We start from the raw sequence: 21,207 nt of genomic DNA, 5'->3' as shown, positions 1-21,207 counted from the left end.
AGTGTCTAATTTAGTTGATATCAATGAGGACAGCATCTAGTGATGCCCAAGAAATTCAGTGCGGAGAGGACAGCTGATCATCACTGCATGTTCCCGTCCTCTGCACTCCAGATCCTGCTTGTGGACGTCGACAAGGGATCTGAAAAAATACAAAAGAACTGCCGGTGCTGTAAATCAGGAACAAAAACAGAAGTTGCTTGAAAAGCTCAGCAGGTCTGGCAGCATCTGTGAAGAAAAATCAGAGTTAATATTTCGGGTCTAGTGACCCTTCCTCAGAACATGGGATCTGTTTACCTTGCTACCTGCTTGAGGTTTCGTATGGGAAACAGAAAAGTAAGAGAAAGGTTGTCAATAAAATCACTTTGGAAAAGGAAGCGTAAAGGAACATTTGCATTTATTAGATTATGCCATGATTACTGAAGGACTAGGTCTAAACTCCAGTGATTGAAGATTAAGGCATGTTTTCTTTAATCACAGATTAACAAACAGACACAAAATTGTTGTAATTTTGATTTACTTCTCCACGTGAGACAGACAAACTGTTCCCATTTGGATTATTTAACTCGTTTATCTTTCCTCCCATCTTCTGTGTGCAGGTGAGCTTTTCAGACATTAGTCTGTTGGACCAGGACGACGAAGGGGCCACAGCTTTGCACTTTGCAGCCAGTCGAGGACATGCCAAAGTTCTCAGTTGGCTATTGCTACATGGAGGTGAGATTGTCACGGACAACTGGGGCGGCACCCCGTTACACGATGCTGCAGAGAACGGGGAACTAGAGGCAAGTTTTGTAACACTGCATCGATTTGAAGTGTGGAAGCGTAACTTGTTGTTTCTCAGTTAAACATCGGAGAGTATTTTCTATAAGCTACTGAACAACCATTCCACAACCCCTCCAAGGTCTGCAATTTGTGACTATCAGCTCACCAGCATAAACCTGACAATGCACAGGGTCTTTGTGTATCTTGGAAACACTTTGTCCTGTCACCTGGGGGCAACGACACACAATTAAATGCTCGCAACATAAAAATTAAAATTGGAACTGGTGCCAAGTATCCAGCTGGTACTGGCATTTCCTGACACAGAGGAAGTGAATTAGTGCAACAAAGAATTTTTCTTTCTTTTAATAGCACTGATAGCAGAACATTTTGTACTCCCCTAGGCTTCCCTTCTCTTTAAAGCTCATGTTTTGTGGCTTAGACTAGGTGAGCTCTGCACATCTGTGTAGTGCTCCTTGTCATCTGACCTACCGTTTACTTCCTGCTGCTACCTTGTCAGTGACTGTCATCATGTCCCATGGCAACAGGTGCCTAGACCATAATTGGACAGGTTTAAGTTACATAATATTCCTGGTGGACTAACACTTGGGGAATGACTGTTTTCTGGGAACAGATGTCAGAGATACATTAGAAGTAGGTTGACACCATCCAGGACAAAGCAGCCCCCACTTGATTGGCACTACATCCACTCCCTCCACCACCGATGCTCAGTAGCAGCAGTGTGTACTATCTACAAGATGCACTGCAGACATTCAACAAAGATCCTCAGACAGCACCTTCCAGACCCACTACCACTTCCATCTAGAAGGACAAGGGCAGCAGCTGTATGGGAATGCCACCATCTTCAAGTGTCCCTCCAAGTCACTGACCATCCTGACTTGGAAATACACTACCATTCCTTCACTGTCACTGGGTCAGAATTCTGGGATTCCCTCCCTAATAGCATTGTGGGTCAACCCTCAGCGGGAGGACTGCAGTGGTTCAAGAAGGCAGCTCACCCCCACCTTCTCAAAGGCAACTAGGGATGGGCAAGGAATGCAGGCCAGCCAGCGATGCCTGCATTCCACAAATGAATAGAAACAAAAATAAAGAACCCAGAGCATTCTGCATCCCTGTAACAGACAGTGAAATGAAGCTTGGTATTGAAAGTGGAAATGAACACAGTTATAAATTCAGTGAATGACCTGGCTCTGGATTACATTGTAGTACAAACATCCCTGCAGACTGTGACCCAAAGCATCATGTGACTCATTTGAATCACATGACACATAAAACACTTCAGTGAGTCACATGATTGTAATACAGTCAGCCAGGTGGACCTCATAGAATATGCGTTCCCTGACTGGGGCTGTTAACCTGCTCCATTTAGGGAGCCCTGGCTGACAGATATTATCAGGAGTGTCAGAGTTTCTATTCACTCTGAGAGCTGTTTCTGAGGGAGCTGGATCAGTGTCAAGGACTGTCCATGTGTAAGTAAAGGATAACTTGGTGATGGGATACCAGCCTCTGTCAAGGTATTTCATTGATAGTATCTCACTGTAATCTGTCTTGTGACTCAGTGCCCCTGTTTTTCAATCATTTACAGGGCAAATGTGACCCTAGTATGAATCACTGCCTAGTCATTTCAAATAGATAAGAGCTAGGGATAACAAAGTGTGGAGCCGGATGAACACAGCAGGTCAAGCAGCATCTTAGGAACGCAAAAGCTGACATTTCGGGCCTAGACCCTTCATCAGAAAAGCTTTTCTGATGAAGGGTCTAGGCCCGAAAAGTCAGCTTTTGAGCTCTTAAGATGCTCCTTGGCCTGCTGTGTTCATCCAGCTCCACACTTTGTTATCTCGGATTCTCCAGCATCTGCAGTTCCCATTATCCCAGGTAAGAGCTAGGCTCCTGTTTTTGTCTAAAGTGGAACTGCTTTGAGCATGCAGAACATTCTCTGGGTAGTTTTGGAGAACAGAGCAAATATGAGGACCTGCAGAGAGACAACCGTCTCCAGCCCAATGCTACTTATACAATCTGAATTTATGTGGCATCATTAAAGCAGTGATAGGTATTTCACAGGATCACTAAAATTGACACTGAGCCACAAAAAGAGACAGCAGGACAGATAACCATAAGTTTATTAAAAGAGGTAGGTTTGAAGGAGCACCTTCAGGGAAGAGAGAAGTAGGGACGCTATTGAAGGCACCTCTAGATCTCAAGGTCCAGGCAGCTGGAGAGATGGTCACCAGTGGTTAGGCAAACTGAGTCAGCAAAGCACAGGAGGTGATTAGCTTTGCAATCCCCAGACGCTGCGTTGGGTAAAATCCCAATGCCATTGCAGGCTGGTGGACCGCGGATTCCTTCCCCTGTTCTCCCTGACTGGTGATATTTGATTGGTTGGATTCTTTATTCAACAAGAATGTCCTTTGATGCTCAGAAGATATTGTCAGCCTCCTGTACCCTTTTAAGGATCCAGCCATGGTTATATTTGTATGAGTACCATAGTAGAATGGGCAGTTGGCAGATATCTGAACCCAAACTGTCATCAAAGGCTGATATATGTCACTAAGCAGAGATAGGCCATTCAGCCCATCAGGGTATTCCACCATTCAATGAGATATGGCTGATCTTATAACCCTCAACTCCACTTTCCTGCTTGTACCCTATAATCCTTCATTCCTTACTGTTAAAGTGTCCGTCTATCTTAATGTTTAATATACTTAAAGACCTGCCCTCGACAAGCCTCTGTGGTAAAGAGTTATGAGCGTTCCAGTTGTACCGCACAGGAACAGAGCCTGCAGTCCAAATCATCCATCCCAACCAGATATCCTAAATTAACATAGTCCCATTTGCCAGCGTTTGGCCCACATCCCTCTAAACCCTTCCTGTTTATGTATCAATCAGATACCTTTTAAATGTTGTCAGTTGTACCAGCCTCCACCACTTCCTCTGGTGGCTCACATATCTCCCTCTACATGAAAAAGCTGCCCTTTAGGACCCTTTTAAGTCTTTCCTCTCTCACCTTAAACCTTTGTCTTCTAGCTTTGGGCTCCCTTCCCCTGGAAAAAAGGGTATTCACCCCTTCTGTGCCCCCCATAAGTTTATAAAGCTCTATAAGGGGCATATGAACAATGTCCGCTGCTCTACCTTCATTCGTCTTTTTTATTACTTTCCACAGATACATGTCACTGGGGATCCTTCTAAGCAAAAATCAGTGTTCACCTACAATTTCTTTAACAATTGGGCTGATGTTGATTAATTAATCTGCCTGCATTTGCTGGGCAGTCTTTGAGAATACCCATGAGGATGTTATTCAGTTTTTAATCTTTCATTTTACAAAACATTGAATGATAACACGCGTAAACATTCCTTTATATAATACTGTGCATGTGTGCCATATTAGATTAAGAAATACATAGATAAACAGCACATCTTTTTAAAACCACGAGACAGCGAACCACCTTCTGTACTGCAGGGCGCCACAACATTTAGAGACAAGATGAGGCAGATCTGAACATAACCATTAAGAAGTCTACTCTTGTATGTTTGAAAGACTAGATTGTAGGAAGAAAATGAAAAAAAGGGAGACTGGCAGTTTCACAAACATGAGTTTCCTGGGAAACTAAGACAAGATGTTGATGAGATAACACAGTGTGGAGCTGCAGGAGCACAGCAGGCTGTGCAGCATCAGAGGAGAAGGAAAGGTGACGTTTCGGGTTGGGACTCTTCTTCAGAAAATAGGTCCTGACCCAAAACATCAACTTCGCTGCTCCTCTAATGCTGCCTGGCCTACTGTGCTCCTTCAGCTCCACACTGTGTTATCTCTGACTCCAGCATCGTCAGTTTTGACTATCTCCATAATGGTGATGAGTCTGGATTCAGCATTTTTAAAGGAAGAGTGTATCCGTTGCTTTATTAGGAACAGAAAAGGATCAACGAGTGTAAGAAATGTCTTTTTTTTTTAAGAAAAGAAAAGGAAATAATGGAAAGTTTTTGGTGGAGAGAAGTTAGTTAATAATGTGAGAAAGAGCACAGTATAGATAACAAGTTTTAAGGTATGTAAAGCAAAAAAAAATTATGTTCTAACTCAGATACCATAAATAAATATACAAACAATGCATTACAGTATTCGCTATCACTTTATCGTTTTCTATTATGATTTCAATGGCTGCATTCAATGTATGAAATGTAGATTGAAAATGTGCTTTGTATCTTCTGTTGCTGATCTATCAGAGGATTATCAAACAAGGTGTTGTAACCAAAGCGGTGACATCTATTATACTTTTCCACATGGCCATTTTCTTACTATTTCTGTTACTTTACCACAGTGTTGTCAAATCCTAGTGGTCAATGGTGTCGATCTGACTGTTCGTGATCGTAACGGTTACACATCTGCAGATCTAGCTGAGTACAATGGACACAGTCAATGTGCCAAGTACCTCAAGACTGTTGAGAACATGGTAAGCCAAATATAGGAGAGAACTGTTCACAGGCATTTATTTACAAGGGAGTTATTGTGATTAGTGTCTCAAAAAAGGGAAGTTCCAGTTTGGAGGACAAATCGGTTGTCCCTCCTTTGTTTTCTTATTTTCCTCCAAATAGCACTTGTATTGAGGTGCAATTTCCAAAACAAAGAAGCCTGTTCAATATCTGACTCAACTGTCCATCCTTGAAGTTTGAAATTGCTGATTCAACTTTAAGTAATCCAGATGCAATCTTGTCCTGTTTTGAGTGTTCACACCGTGATAAGAATTGTTTTATGTCTGAATTATCATTTGGCATTTAATATAGAGTTCTGTGAAGGTGTGATAACAAGGTGTAGAGCTGGATGAACACAGCAGGCCAAGCAGCATCAGAGGAGCAGGAAAGCTGACGTTTCGGGCCTAGACTCTTCTTCAGTTCTGAACAAGGGTCTAGGACTGAAACATCAGCTTTCCTGTTCCTCTGATGCTGATTGGCTGCTGTGTTCATCCAGCTGTACACCTTGTTATCTCAGATTCTCCAGCATCTGCAGTTCCTACTACCTTCTGTGAAGGTGTGTTTATTTTAGCAGGGTCAGAAAGCTTTTTGGAACAGTGACCTAGCTATGTTATTTCATGAAGAGATGTGTCTTAAGTTAAATGCCCAGCAAGGCTGGCTTGGAGTTAATCGAAGAAACATTTATACTGCTGAGTTTTATAAACAGACCAGAGGCCTTTGGCTGTCAACTTCAGTTCAGAAGAATCAGGAGTTCAGTTCAGAAGGGTGAACAGTTTTGTCCTTGCAGGAGAAATATATTTTTCAGTTCCGCGGCAAGCTATACCCTAGCCAATACAAACAGAAATTGCTGGAAAAGCTCAGTACATCTCACAGCAGCTATGGAGAAAACGTTTTGGGTCCTTTGAGTGAGCCTTCCCTAGAACCCTAGTCAGTTAACTTGTCAAGCTTCCAAGCTGCGAAAGCTTGTATAGTTTTATTTCAATTAATTCAGGAGATATGAGGTTTGCTGGCAGGGCCAACAGTAATTGACCATCTCTAATTGCCCATGAGAAGCTGGCAGTAGACTTCAGACTGTTAGAATTAAAAATGTTTGGCCATTACAATTGTGAAAGGTTCATGGCAGCAGATAGGAATTACAAAAGTATCTCAACTGCCCAAGAAAAATAAATTGAGAAGACAATTAAGTAAAGGTGAAGGGGTTGTAACAGAATGACATTTCTCTGGAATAATGCTGGATCACTGGCAAACAGGATATGAGATAGACCATTTTGGGCTGAGATGAGGTCTGAAATTTTTTTCAGTCCAACGGTAGTGAACCAGTGGAATCCTCTACTGAAGAAGGCTGTGGAGGCCAAGTCGCTGAATATATTCAAGAAAGAGGTGGATGCATTTTAGATTTTTATAAGTATCAAAGCATATGGGGAGAGTACGGCATTGAGATAGAGGGTCAGCCTTATCATATTGAATAATGAAGCAGGCGTAGAGGGCCAAATAGTCCACTCAGCTCCTTGCTTCTATGTTTGTAAGAGTCTGAAAGAGAGAAATCATGATGGGTCAGAAAGTAGGGCCTTCGTATTGTCTGTATAAGGCAGACAATCAGGGTGAGCTGACGAAGGCAGCTCTTTACCTTGTCGTGCTGAATTGCAGTCTTGTCCACTCAAGCACTGGCTTCAAATTTCTCTTCCCTTAATGCAGATTGCTTCAATAGCCATACTTGTGTTCAAATACCCAATATGTGCAACCAATGGACAAGCCTCCCTACAGATATAGTAATATGCTGGAGTTTTTGCTGGATTGGAACAAGAGAATGTGGTTCAGTCCCTACAGCCAGACTACGCTGATTTCTGATCTGGCCATATCTTTCAACATCTTTGGATGACAAAAATCTTTCTACTTCAGTTTTAAAATCAATATTTTTTTCTTTAACATTATTCATTCACTGGTTGGGGGCATTGCTGACAAAGCCAACCTTTATTGCCCATTTCTAGTTGCCCAGAGGACAGTTAAGAGTCAACCACTTTGGTGTGGATCTGGAGTCACATGTAGGCCAGACCAGTTAAAGGCAGTAATTTCCTTCCCTAAAGGGTATTAGTGAACCAGATGGGTTTTTCCTTAACCATCAACAATGGTTTCATGGGCATCACTGGACCTTTAATTCCAGATTCTTTGTTGAATTCAAATTCAACCATCTGCTGTAGTGGGATTTGAACTTGGGCCCCCAGGACATTATCTGGGTCTCTGGATTAACAATCCAGCAATAATACCACGAGGACATCACCTTGCCCTTTTAATTGATCTGACATCAATTGCTTTTGCAGGAGAGCATTTCAAATCTCTGCTACTCTATGTGTGAAGAAATGTTTCCCCAATACCCACCCGAAAGTTGTGCCTGTGTTTTGTTTTAACTTCACTGCATTGTCCAAGACTTTCTGATCTTTGGAAATAGTTTCTCCCAATCTCCCTCATCTGTTCCTTTTAATGTCCTGAAATGTTTGGGTCATAGGGTATGACTTTCTCAGGGAGATTCATCATGCGTTTGTTCACTTCCACTGCCATTTATAACATGATAGTTTGTCCAGGATCTTGCAGGGGAATTGGTATTTGTGCCCAATAGATACAGTTGCATCATGACCATAGATCTGGGCTGTCATGCCAGTCTGTTACAATCTAGCTCATCTCCTTCGGTCAATATCTCTAAGACAGGACCAAGGAAGGAATAAACTGCTTTGGATTCCACTCATTCGCTGGTAAATCCCACGGGACGTGTATCCTAACAAAGGAGGGAATCCGTCTCATCTATGATTGTCACTGTGGTTGTATAGTCAGTTGCTACTTTAGGGAATCCCTCCCTTAAAACGATGACAGCACTTGCTCCCTGAAAGAACCCTCGAGTGGAATCTTTTAACATCAGAAGCTAGTGCAAGATGGTTCCTGTACGGTTCTCACTGATCAGGGGTCTCTCTGCCTCCCAGAGGTGCCTCAGTAGGACATACTGAATTCTGTTATACGTGGGCAGGTGGGATTAGTTTAGTTTGGGATTATGGTTGGCATGGCCTGGTTGGACTAAAGGGTCTGTTTCCATGCTGTATGACTGTATGGCTCTGTGGTCATCAAGCCCTGAAGTGGGTCTTCTGGCCCAGACAGAGAGTTGCTACCATCACACCACTGCCATGTACCCCTTCAGGGGCCATTCCACTGTTCTGTCCTCCCCACTGCACTCTTGATGAAGGTCAGAAAGATAGCTCCCATTCACCAACTGCAGTCCCTGGGTTGCCAGCTCCACCCTGGCATTGTAACCTCATGCTGTTATCATCATGACTGAGGAATGTCCACTTGGTGTCTCTCTGTGGGCAAGGGGCACACTTAATCGCTGGCCAGGAAAAAGACATTGAAGAGAAATTACAGTGATGGTATGGAGAGCTGATCCTCATCGGAAACAGTTCCATATTTTAACATACGAAGCAGCGTTGCACTCTCTGTATTCATGCACAGAGTTTACTGTTTGATTGTAGCGCTCTGAAAGAATTAAAACAAGGGGAAGGTTCACGCTGCATGCTCCATTGGAGAACAGAAGCATTCTTTGCACTGACCTAGTGGATAAGTTTTGTTGATAAATAGCCAAGCTGCAACTTGTTTTTCTTTAAGGTACACAAGCACACAAAGCAGCCTGGGGCTGTCAGTGAAAAGCAAAGATCGAGCTTCTCCCTTAAGTTGTGACAGCCTCAGCAGTGAAGGTGTTAAAGACCGGAGCTGGTCATGTGGTACCTAAAGAAGACTGTTCACAAAAGGCCTAATTATTTTGTCATGAATCCCTCAGGGAACATGCTGTGTGCTTCCTGAGGATATACAGGTGGCTGTAGCCTTCTCTCACACGTATATGGAACCTCTAGCTCCAACTTGGACCAGACCCGATTGCAAAGGAACACGATTTCTTTTGCAAGTTTTCAGTATTCAGCACATTATGGGCAACGTAAGCAACTTTTTGTTTGATCTATTTCCTTTGGGTGGTGAAGTTACTTTTATGGAAATAGTTTAATTCATGAACAAAACAGAGGTCAGATTAATTTTAAGAGGGTAGCTGCGACCTTCAGCTGGAGGTGCGAGATTCTGATATAATATTTGTAAATCTTAGGATGGAGAGAGCAAGCCTGTTTGTGTAATGTAGTGGTTGCACACTGTAATGTTTTAAGGCTGACTTCAGCCCTGCAACAAAGGCTACATTGACTAGTTGGTGAATTTCTGTCTGAGGCATTGGCAGGGCTAGTATCTGGAGTGTTCCACCTTTTACTCTCACTGTAGTCGAAGATTCTAATTTTAAACAACTTTAGTAATTTGTGATCTGGTTAGAATTGGACATACTTGACTGTCAGCATGTGATATTTTGAAAGGGTCTATTCACACTGTCCTGACCAATATTTATCTATCAGTCAGCATCATAGTAATGGACGATGTGCTCATGATGTCTTTCCTGTCTTTGAGGGCTTGCAGTACACAAACCGTCAGTGACTTTTCAAACATTGCAATAGTACCAGCACTTCAAAACTATTTCACCGACTGCAAAGCACTTTGAGATGCTGGGACTATGAAACGCTCTATGTAAATTCAAATCTTTAGTTGATTTTTTTTATGTTGTACATATATTTACACAGCTTGCTGTCGGCAAAAGTTTTTTAAAAATGTAGCGAGTGGAATATGTAAGGCTTCTGTATGTTGTACTTTCAAGCAATGCATATAACTGACTGTTTATTTAGCAGTGAAAAGATTAAGAATTTGGCTGTATATAAATGCACAAAGGTCATGGGTTTTCCATAAGGGAGCCCTCTTCATTGGGTGCAGTAATTCATCTCACAGTTCTGCAGTGTGTGGAGGGTAAAATCAATGAGGAATTCCCATTCCTGGTCACTATTCTTTGGGCTAGTGGTTCCTGGTCGACTCCAGTCATTATTCAATAGTTGATCCTGTTACTATCCTTTGGGTTAGTCGATCCCAGTCACTATCCACTGGATTAGTCAATCCCACTCATTATTCAGCGTGTTAGTCGATCCTGGTCACTTTTCAGTGGGTTAGTCGATCCTACTCACTATTCAGTGGATTAGTTGATCCTGGTCACTATTTAGGTTATTTGTCGAAGCTGCTCACTACTCAGTGGGTTAGTCGATCCCAGTCACTGTTCAGTGGGTTAGTCCCATTCACTGTTTAGTGGGTTAGTCAATCCCGGTCACTAATCAATGGGTTAGTCGATCCTGCTCATTATTCAGTGGGTTAGTAGATCCTGGTCACTATTCAGTGGGTTAGTCAATCCCGGTCACTATTCAGTGGGTTAGTAGATCCCGCTTATTATTCAGTGGGTTAGTCAATCCCAGTCACTATTCAGTGAATAGGTCGATCCCATTCACTGTTCAGTGGGTTAGTCGATCCCAGTCATTATTCAGTGGGTTAGTAGCTCCTTTATTATTCAGTGTGTTAGTCAACCTCAGTCACTATTCAGTGGATTAGTCGATCCTGTTCACTATTCAGTGTGTTGGTCGATCCCAGTCACTATTCAGTGGGTTAGTAGAGCCCGCGTATTATTCAGTGGGTTAGTCAACTTCAATCACTATTCAGTGGATTAGTCGATCCCATTCACTGTTCAGTGGGTTAGTCGATCACAGTCACTATTTAGTGGGTTAGTAGCTCCCGTATTATTCAGTGTGTTGGTCGATTCCAGTCACTATTCAGTGGATTTGTCGATCCTGTTCACTATTCAGTGGGTTAGTCGGTCCCGGTCACTGTTCAGTGGGTTCGTCTATCCCACTCACTATTCTGTGGGTTAGTAGATCCCAGTCACTATTCAGTGGGTTAGTAGATCCCAGTCACTATTCAATGGGTTAGTAGAGCCCGTGTATTATTCAGTGGGTCAGTCAATCTCAATCACTATTCAGTGGATTAGTCGATCCCATTCACTGTTCAGTGGGTTAGTTGATCACAGTCACTAATCAGTGGGTTAGTCGATCCTGCTCATTATTCAGTGGGTTAGTAGATCCTAGCCACTATTCAGTGGGTTAGTCTATCCCAGTCACTATTCAGTGGATTAGTCGATCCCATTCACTGTTTAGCGGGTTAGTCGATCCCGGTCACTAATCAGTGGGCTAGTCGATCCTGATCACTATTCAGTGTGTTGGTTGATCCCAGTAACTATTCAGTGGATTATTCGATCCTGTGACTATTCAGTGGGTTAGTCGATCCCGGTCACTGTTCAGTGGGTTCGTCTATCCCACTCACTATTCTGTGGGTTAGTAGATCCCGGTCACTATTCAGTGGGTTAGTCGATCCCAGTCACTATTCAGTGGTTTAGTAGATCCCGCTTATTATTCAGTGTGTTAGTCAATCTCTGTCACTATTCAATGGATTAGTCGATCATGTCACTATTCAGTGGATTAGTCGATCCCATTCACTGTTTCGCGGGTTAGTTGATCCCAGTCACTATTCAGTGGGTTAGTCGATCCCCCTCATGTTCAGTGGGTTAGTCGATCCCGCTCACTATTCAGTGGGTTAGTCGATCCCACTCACTGTTCAGTGGGCTAGTCGGTCCCGGTCACTATTCAATGGGCTAGTCGATGCAATAGCCTGCCTGGGCAGATGGATTCTTTCCCCATTGAAACCTTCCACTGAAGGTGGGGAATAATGTGTCAGCACAGATGGTAGGATTGGACTCAACTCAATACCCGAACGCAGTCAGTTCTGAAACTCATCTGAAGGATGAGACTGTACCCTTGAAAAGTGACTAACTCCACATCCAGAACAGAATGGCCGGAAGCAAGAAGCTTTGTGTTGGCAGTGGATGCAGCTTTAACGATTGTTGAGCTCAATCTTTTTGTCTTTTTTTTCAGAGCGTGGAGCACCGGGTCTTGTCTCGAGACCCATCTGTGGATCTTGAATACAAGCAGATTGACTCGGGCATGTCATCCCCCAACACCACTCTCTCATCGCAGCAGCAAGCCAGGTTCGACTCAGGTTCACCATCCAGCACTCTGTCCAACTACGATTCCTGCCACTCGAGCCAGTCCAGTACGAGAGAGAAAAGGAGCAGCTGCCAGGGCCCAGGGCAAGGTGATGTGTCACGGCAATAACTGGTCTCACTGAATGGCTGAAGCCACTACAATACTGTGTTCAAACCCGGGCATTACCCAGATCATCAAGGGCTTGGAGAGAACACAGCGGAGTTTTACTAGAGATAATGGGAACTGCAGATGCTGGAGAATTCCAAGATAATAAAGTGTGAAGCTGGATGAACACAGCAGGCCAAGCAGCATCTCAGGAGCACAAAAGCTGACGTTTCGGGCCTAGACCCTTCATCAGAGAGAAGGGTCTAGGCCCGAAACGTCAGCTTTTGTGCTCCTGAGATGCTGCTTGGCCTGCTGTGTTCATCCAGCCTCACATTTTATTATCTTGGAATTCTCCAGCATCTGCAGTTCCCATTATCTCTGATACTATTTTAACCTCACTGCGAAGCCTCTTCCAGGGATGCCTAACCTGAAGAAGTTACCCTCCTCCCTCCGGACCAACCTCAGGGAATCTCTCTCACTCTCTGATGAAGGGTCTAGGCCCGAAACGTCAGCTTTTGTGCTCCTGAGATGCTGCTTGGCCTGCTGTGTTCATCCAGCCTCACATTTTATTATCTTGGAGTTTTACTAGAACAGAAACCAGCGGTAGAGGAGCGAAGAAGCTGGAGTTGTTCTCCTCTGAGCAGGGAATGTTAGGAATAGATTTGCGAGCGCTGTTCAAAATTGTGAAAAGTTTTCACGGTAAGGAGCTGGGGAGAGGGAGGAAATCCGGAGGTCACAGATTTAAGGGAAAAGGTGCTAAGGGTGACATGAGAGAAGATTTCTATTTACCCAGTGTGTTGTTGCAATCTGAAAATGCACTGTCTAAAAGATATCAGGTTCAATAGTAACTTATAAACCGGGATCTTGATACGGAGGTGCTGGCCTAGTGATATTATTGTTAGACCTATTAATGTGGAACCTCAGTGAATGTTCTGGGGAACCTGGGTTCAAATCCCACTGTGGCAGATGGCAGAATTTGATTCCAGTAATGAATCTGGAATTGAGAGTCTAGTGATGATTATGAAATCATTGCCAATTATTGAAAACATGTTTAGAGTCATAGTGATGTACAGCACAGAAACAGACCCTTTGGTCCAACTCGACTGTGCTGACCAGATATCCTAAATAAATCTGGTCCCATTGCCAACATTTGGCCCATATCCCTCTAAACCCTTGTATCCATGTACCCATCAAGATGCCTTTTAAATGTTGTAATTGTACCAGCCTTCACTGCTTCCTCTGGCAGCTCATTCCATACACACACCACCCTCTGCTTGAAAAAGTTGCCTCTTGAGTCCCTTTTAAATCTGTCCCCCCTCACCTTAAACCTATGCCCCCCTAATATTGGACTCCCCCATCCCAGTGAAAAGACCTCGTCTGTTTACTCCATCCATGCCCCTCATGATTTTATAAATCTCTATAAGGTCACCCCTCAGCCTCCAATGCTCCAGGGGAAATAGCCCCAATCAGTTCAGCATCTTCCTGTAACTCAAACCCTCCAAACTTGGCAACATCCTCCTAAACTTTTCTGAACCCTTTCAAGTTTCACAACATCCTTCCTACGGCAGGGAAACCAGGATTGCTTTGGGGAAGAAAGCAGCCATTCTTACCTGGGCTGGCCTGCATGTGACCCCAGACCCACAGCAGTGTGTTTGACTCTTAACGTCCCTCTGGGTAAATTGGGATGGGTAATAAATATTGGCTTGGCCTGCAATGCCCACATCTGATGAATGAACTTTTTTAAACAAATTGCATATACTGTATAGCTGAAGAGAAGAAATTTTGAGCCATGGTAAAAGAGGTTTTATTGTAATTCTTGCATGTGATGTGGGCAAGACCAGTATTTGTACCTGAATAACCTCTCTCTGTGCTGCTTGATTCTATCATTCAATGCATATGGCTGCAACCATTCAAGAGTTAAAATTTAGGGCCAAGTACAGGAGCTTCTGCTATAATGCGACAGTTGCATTCCCGTGCAACATCGCATTGTAGAAAATTGTGCTACAGAAATAATAGGGCCTGTGGGAAAACCAGGTTTCGGGCTGACCACTAAAATAATCACTCCAAAGCCAAACACAAAGAATAGCACAGTTTGAATACGTGTTTAATTCATATCTAATAATGAAATAAAAGTAAATTTAATACTTTATCTTGAAAAAATGTCAGGATGCCCTGATGGGGGAGGAGGTCTTGTAGTTGCTCTGTTGTTAGTGCAGGGGTTGAAGGTCGTCATCATTGTCATCATCATCATCGTCCTCTTCAGGTACGGTTGTGATTGCAGGGTTAGGGCCAAAAAATAATTAATCCAGAAGTGGATGGCTGTGGTTCATTGCCTTCTGACTGTTTCTTGGGGTTTGTCTTAAAAAAGATGTCCAGTTTTTGCTGCTTTGCTCTTTTTCTTTTTTCACGAAGAAGCTGTTTTTAGGTTGGCAAATAAGATTTTATTCTATGAACTGTTAAAGCTTTTTTAAAATTGAAGAACACTGTCTGTCCCCCTCAGTGGCTGCATTCAGCTTCTTCAATGTGCGCCTTAAACAATAAGCTTTAAAAGCTGCTATTGCACCCTGGTCCGTGGGTTGAAGGAGTGAGGTTGAGTTTGTGGTTAAAAGCTCACCAATGATGGAAGGATGGCTTCACACATTATCCAGGACGAGGGGAATCGTGAAATCCAGATTTGTTTTCTTGCAATACTTTATAAAAACATCTTCCAAGACACCAACAATGAGGTCAGAAAAAAACACTGCCCTGTCATCCAGCCCCTTTTGCTTGTAGACACCTAGAGATGACTTAAGGTAACCGTTCAAGGCTCGCGGGTTGGCAGAGTGAGAAACGATCTCGTGACGTTGATGCGTGCTTCTCTGTGCACTGATAGAATCGCCTTATGGCCATCACAAGTTTGCACTTCAGAAGCAGCATTTCCCCTATTCGCCAGTTGCCTTCCAGTCAATTCTCATTGCTGGAACATGCGTTATAGCAGCACCTCCTGTGCTGTTAGCAAGCCTCCTGGTTCTCGTGTCATTGGCAGTGTTTTCATTTGCACAAAAGAAAGAGTACGCTGAGGATAATTGAAATCATGCTGTACAGGTGGCAAAATAGTGAAATCAATTGACTGAAACGTTTGTGCATCTGAAGTTATTACAAATGGAACCAAAAGCATTGCAGGTGCCCTGGCTGGTGTGGTTGGATAGTGAAACTCTGCTGCCATCTAGTGGTGTTCTGAAAGATTACAACCACCTCTACACGAGCATACACTTGTTTATATCAATTCAAAGTTATTTGATGCTTGAAAATAATTTGAATGATGTGATGTAAATTTTCTTCAATTATCAGAGAGGATATTTTTGGAACAATTTCTGTTTAATTGAACAATAAGTTTAAACGGTGAACTGTGGATGCTGTAAATCAGGAACAAAAACATGCTGCGGGAAAAGCTCAGCAGGTCTGGCAGCATCTGTGAAGAAAAAAATCAGAGTTAATGTTTTGGGTCTAGTGACCCTTCTCCAGAACTGGAAGAAGGGTTCTGAGGAAAGGTCACAGGACCTGAAGTGTTAAATCTGTTTTATTCTTCACAGATGCTGCCAGACCTGCTGAGCTTTACCAGCAACCTCTGTGTCCAGTGTTGTTAGTCTTGCGGATGTTAAGGCTGTACATACAAACTGACTAAATTCCATTAGAAGGATTCTGACCCAAAACGTTGAATTTCCTGCTCCTTGGATGCTGTCTGACCTGCTGTGCTTTTCCAGCTCCACATTTTTTGACTCTAACTTCCAGCATCTGCAGCCCTCTCAGTCCCACTTATATTCTCCTACAGAGTGGATACAAACATTTCCGTACACAGGTAGTGCTGTCATATTGATCCCAGTACCTTCAGGAATTTGTGCTTTCATGGCAACCAGCCCATCTTGTCTCCTCTGGTTTAATGATATTTTGCAGCTTGTATCTAAGATTTTTAAAGCTAGGGAGAATTGCAATTTTTAATGCAACTTCAACCAGGGGTGACAACAGATCTGTTAAAATCTTGTGATGTAAGAAATGTTCAATTATTTAAACAGGAAACATATTCACCTGAATGGTGGTATCAGTGTCAGAGAGGGAGTTTAGTTTCTTCCCTCACTCCTTTCTGGCTCTGTCCCTTTATAGGTAGTGATAAACGCTGGGAACAGTTGCACAGTCGGTATTAGTAACAGCAGAGCATTGAGGGGACATCACACTGTGACCTTGTTCTTCTCTGGCTTCATATCAGCATGAGTAATCCTTGTGTGGCTTGCTGGGATGTTCCCAGTCAGAGCTACCTCAGTGGAGTTCACTTCCCTGTTTTGTTCAGGAGAAAATGCAGCTATTTTTTGTTTTATTTATTCATGAGATGACAGCGTTGCTGGCTAGACCAGCATTTACGGCCGATCCCTAATTGCCCAGAGGGCAGTCAGGAGTCAGGCACATTGTTGTGAGCCTGGAGTCACACATCGGCCAGACCAGGTAAGGATAGCAGCTTCCTTTCCTAAAGGACATTAGTGAACCAGGTGGATTTCTTCCCAACAATCAATTCAAGGTCATCATACTGAGTCAGTATGGGTGGAAATTAGGAACAGCAAGGGAGTAGTCACCTCGTTAGGGGTTTACTACAGGCCCCCCAATAGCAGCAGGGAGATTGAAGAAATCATAGGTCGACAGATTTTGGAAAAGTGTGGACGTAGTAGGGTTGTTGTAACGGGTGACTTTAACTTTCCTAATATTGATTGGAACCTCCTTCGAGCAGAAGATTTGAATGGAGCTGTTTTTGTAAGGTGTGTTCAGGAGGGTTTCCTAACGCAGTACGTTGACAGGCTGACGAGGGGAGAGGCCATTCTAGACTTGGTGCTCGGAAACGAGCCAGGGCAGGTATCAGATCTTGTGGTGGGAGAGCATTTTGGTGATAGTGACCATAACTGCCTCACATTCTACATAGCTATGGAGAAGGAGAGGATTAGGCAAAATGGGAGGATATTTAATTGGGGAAGAGGAAACTATGATGCGATTAGACATGAGTTAGGAAGCATGGACTGGGAGCAGTTGTTCCATGGTAAGGGCACTATAGACATGTGGAGACTGTTTAAGGAACAGTTGTTGGGAGTGATGAGTAAATATGTCCCTCTGACCCAAGAAGGGGTAAGATAAAGGAACCTTGGATGACGAGAGCGGTGGAGCTTCTTGTGAAAAGGAAGAAGGTAGCTTACATAAGGTGGAGGAAGCTAGGGTCAAGTTCAGCTAGTGAGGATTACATGCAGGCAAGGAAGGAGCTCCAAAATGGTCTGAGGAGAGCCAGGAAGGGGCACGAGAAAGGCTTGGCAGAAGGAATCCGGGAAAACACAAAGGCATTTTACATTTATGTGAGGAATAAGAGAATGGTCAAAGAAAGAGTAGGGCCGATCAGGGATAGCATAGGAAACTTGTGTGTGGAGCCTGAGGAGGTAGGGGAAGCCCTAAATGAGTTTTTTGTTTCTGTCTTTACGAAAGAAACGAACTTTGTAGTGAATGAAACCTTTGAAGAGCAGGTGTGCATGCTGGAATGGATAGAGATAGAGGAAGCTGATGTGCTGAAAATTTTGTCAAACATTAAGATTGACAAGTCGCAAGGCCCGGACCAGATTTGTCCTCGGCTGCTTTGGGAAGCGAGAAATGCAATTGCTTCGCCACTTGCAAAGATCTTTGCATCCTCGCTGTCCACTGGAGTTGTACCTGAGGACTGGAGAGAGGCAAATGTAATTCCTCTCTTCAAGAAAGGAAATAGGGAAATCCCCGGCAATTATAGACCAGTAAGTCTCACGTCTGTCGTCTGCAAGGTGTTAGAAAGGATTCTGAGGGATAAGATTTATGACCATCTGGAAGAGCATGGCTTGATCAAATACAGTCAACACTGCTTTGTGAGGGGTAGGTCATGCCTTACAAACCTTATCGAGTTTTTTGAGGATGTGACTAGAAAAGTTGATGAGGGTCGAGCTGCGGATGTGGTGTATATGGACTTCAGTAAGGCATTTGATAAGGTTCCCCATGGTAGGCTCATTCAGAAGGTCAGGAGGAATGGGATACAGGGGAACTTAGCTGCCTGGATACAGAATTGGCTGGCCAACAGAAGACAGCGAGTGGTAGTAGAAGGAAAATATTCTGCCTGGAAGTCAGTGGTGAGTGGTGTTCCACAGGTCTCTGTCCTTGGGCCTCTACTGTTTGTAATTTTTATTAATGACTTGGATGAGGGGATTGAAGGATGGGTCAGCAAGTTTGCAGACGACACAAAGGTCGGAGGTGTCGTTGACAGTGTAGAGGGCTGTTGTAGGCTGCAGCGGGACATTGACAGGATGCAGAGATGGGCTGAGAGGTGGCAGGTGGAGTTCAACCTGGATAAATGCGAGGTGATGCATTTTGGAAGGTCGAATTTGAAAGCTGAGTACAGGATTAAGGATAGGATTCTTGGCAGCGTGGAGGAACAGAGGGATCTTGGTGTGCAGATACATAGATCCCTTAAAATGGCCACCCAAGTGGACAGGGTTGTTAAGAAAGCATATGGTGTTTTGGCTTTCATTAACAGGGGGATTGAGTTTAAGAGTCGTGAGATCTTATTGCAGCTCTATAAAACTTTGGTTAGACCGCACTTGGAATACTGCGTCCAGTTCTGGTCGCCGTATTATAGGAAAGATGTGGATGCTTTGGAGAGGGTTTAGAGGAGGTTTACCAGGATGCTGCCTGGACTGGAGGGCTTATCTTATGAAGAGAGGTTGACTGAGCTCGGTCTCTTTTCATTGGAGAAAAGGAGGAGGAGAGGGGACCTAATTGAGGTATACAAGATAATGAGAGGCATAGATAGAGTTGATAGCCAGAGACTATTTCCCAGGGCAGAAATGGCTAGCACGAGGGGTCATAGTTTTAAGCTGGTTGGTGGAAAGTATAGAGGGGATGTCAGAGGCAGGTTCTTTACGCAGAGAGTTGTGAGAGCATGGAATGCGTTGCCAGCAGCAGTTGTGGAAGCAAGGTCATTGGGGTCATTTAAGAGACTGCTGGACATGTATATGGTCACAGAAATTTGAGGGTGCATACATGAGGATCAATGGTCGGCACAACATTGTGGGCTGAAGGGCCTGTTCTGTGCTGTACTGTTCTATGTTCTATGTTCTATTAGACTCTTAAATCCAGATATTTATTGAATTCAAATTTCATCATCTGCCATGGTGGAATTTGAACCCAGGCCCCTAGAAAATTCCTTGCATCTCTGGATTAATAGTCTAGTGATAATACCATCAGGTTATTGCTTCTCCTTATTTCCTCGTTTACTCATTTGAAAAATACGGCCTCTCTGAAAACCCCAACATTTGTTGCCCATCCCTAATTGCCCCTAAAAGAATGATGCCGAGCTGCCTCCCTGAAATGCTGCAGAGTCTGTAGGTAGGGGTAATGCCTCACTGGGAGGACAGGAGTACCAGGATCTTGGCATCTGTAGCCAGTGCAAACTGAGAGAGATCACACGTGAATCTCCTGGGTTTGCTTGGCTCTGTCACTCGCTGGTCAGACCAGTGGGCTCTAAGTGGGAGACTTCCTGACATCCAGTGGGAAATTGAATTTACAAATAGTGCATTTCATAACCTCAGACTGTCCTAAAGGGTCATACAGTACTTTTGCAATGCACTACTTTGGGAATTGCAGTCGTTGCTACAATGTGAGAAATATCACTGCCAATTTGCACCCAACAAGCTTCCACATTCATCAGTGAAGTAAATAACTAGTTTGTGGGACTGGTCGAGGGTCTGGACATCAGGGAGAATCCTTTGTTTAAAGGCTGATTTGAAAGACCATGCTTTGATAGTGCAGCATGCTCTCAGCATCAAACTGTCAACTTAGATTGCACACACAAGTTTCTAGAATTGGACCTACAACCTTCTGTTTTAGGGGGGAAGAGAAAGAGAGCTACCCAGTAAATCAAGGCTGACCCATCATTTTACTCCTGCAGTTTGAGAGGCAGTCAGAGGTAGCTAACACTTAGTGAGAAATCCTGTTTTAAATAAAAACTGGGAGTTTTGGAGTGCGGGTAATGTCATATTCAGTGACTTCTATTCAAATTGTTTGCTCCAAACTTCCTTGTATTGATATTATTTAGACATCGTTGGTGGAGACAATAGTTAAGGGAGACAATGGTGTCGTGGTGATGCCTCTGGATTAGTAATTAAGCAAATACAGATTATTGCTCTGGGGCAAATCCCACCACGGCAGCTAAATTAATGAATTGGGAATATAGAGCTCTTGATAGTAACTGTTATCAGGAAACTCCAGCTCCTACAGCACTATCAACATCCTCGGGGTTGCCATTCACCGGAAACTGAATTAGACTGATCACATAATTGCTACAGCTGTAAGAGCAGGTCAGAGGTTCGGAATCTTGTAGCGAGTAACTCACCTCCTGTGAAGCCTGTCCATCAACTACAAGGCACAAGTCAGGAGTGTATTGGAATAATCCACACTTGCCTGGATGAGTGCAGCTCCAACCACATTTAAGAAGCTTGACATCAGCGGCAGCCATTTGATTTGGACACATTTACTCCAACCACCTCCAACACTTGGCTGCAGCAGTGTGTGCCACCCACGAGATGCGCTGCAGAAATTCATCAAGGTTCAAAGGACTGCACCTTTCGTACCCACGACCACTTCCATCTCAAAGGAGAAGGGTAGCACCACTCCTGCAAGTTTCCTCCAAGCCATTCACTATCTCGACTTGCCATTCTTTCAGTGTCACTGGGTCATAATTATTGACTTCCCTCCTTAATGGCACTGTGGGGGCACCTACAGCACATGGACTACAGTGGTTCAAGAAAACAGATCAGCATCAACTTCTTAAAGGCAACTAGAGATGGGCAATAATTGA

The 21,207-nt window shown here is 43.7% G+C and overlaps 1 protein-coding gene across 3 annotated transcripts in view; it reads left to right on the top strand.

Moving 5' to 3' along the window:
• espn (espin) overlaps positions 1-21,207 on the top strand; it is a 168,568-nt gene that overhangs the window by 50,857 nt on the left and 96,504 nt on the right. For all 3 annotated transcript variants that reach the window (XM_048561676.2, XM_059655668.1, XM_048561674.2), the window contains exons 4-6: positions 597-779; positions 5,088-5,219; positions 12,108-12,327. In XM_048561676.2, coding sequence (XP_048417633.1) covers positions 597-779; positions 5,088-5,219; positions 12,108-12,327 — 535 coding nt within the window. The remainder of the gene's footprint in view (positions 1-596; positions 780-5,087; positions 5,220-12,107; positions 12,328-21,207) is intronic.

This window comes from Stegostoma tigrinum, chromosome 28 (genome assembly GCF_030684315.1).
Source record: "Stegostoma tigrinum isolate sSteTig4 chromosome 28, sSteTig4.hap1, whole genome shotgun sequence".
In the NCBI taxonomy this organism is placed as follows: Eukaryota; Metazoa; Chordata; class Chondrichthyes; order Orectolobiformes; family Stegostomatidae; genus Stegostoma; species Stegostoma tigrinum.
Note: the sequence above shows the minus strand (reverse complement) of the source record. Positions and strands in the feature narration are given on the sequence as shown.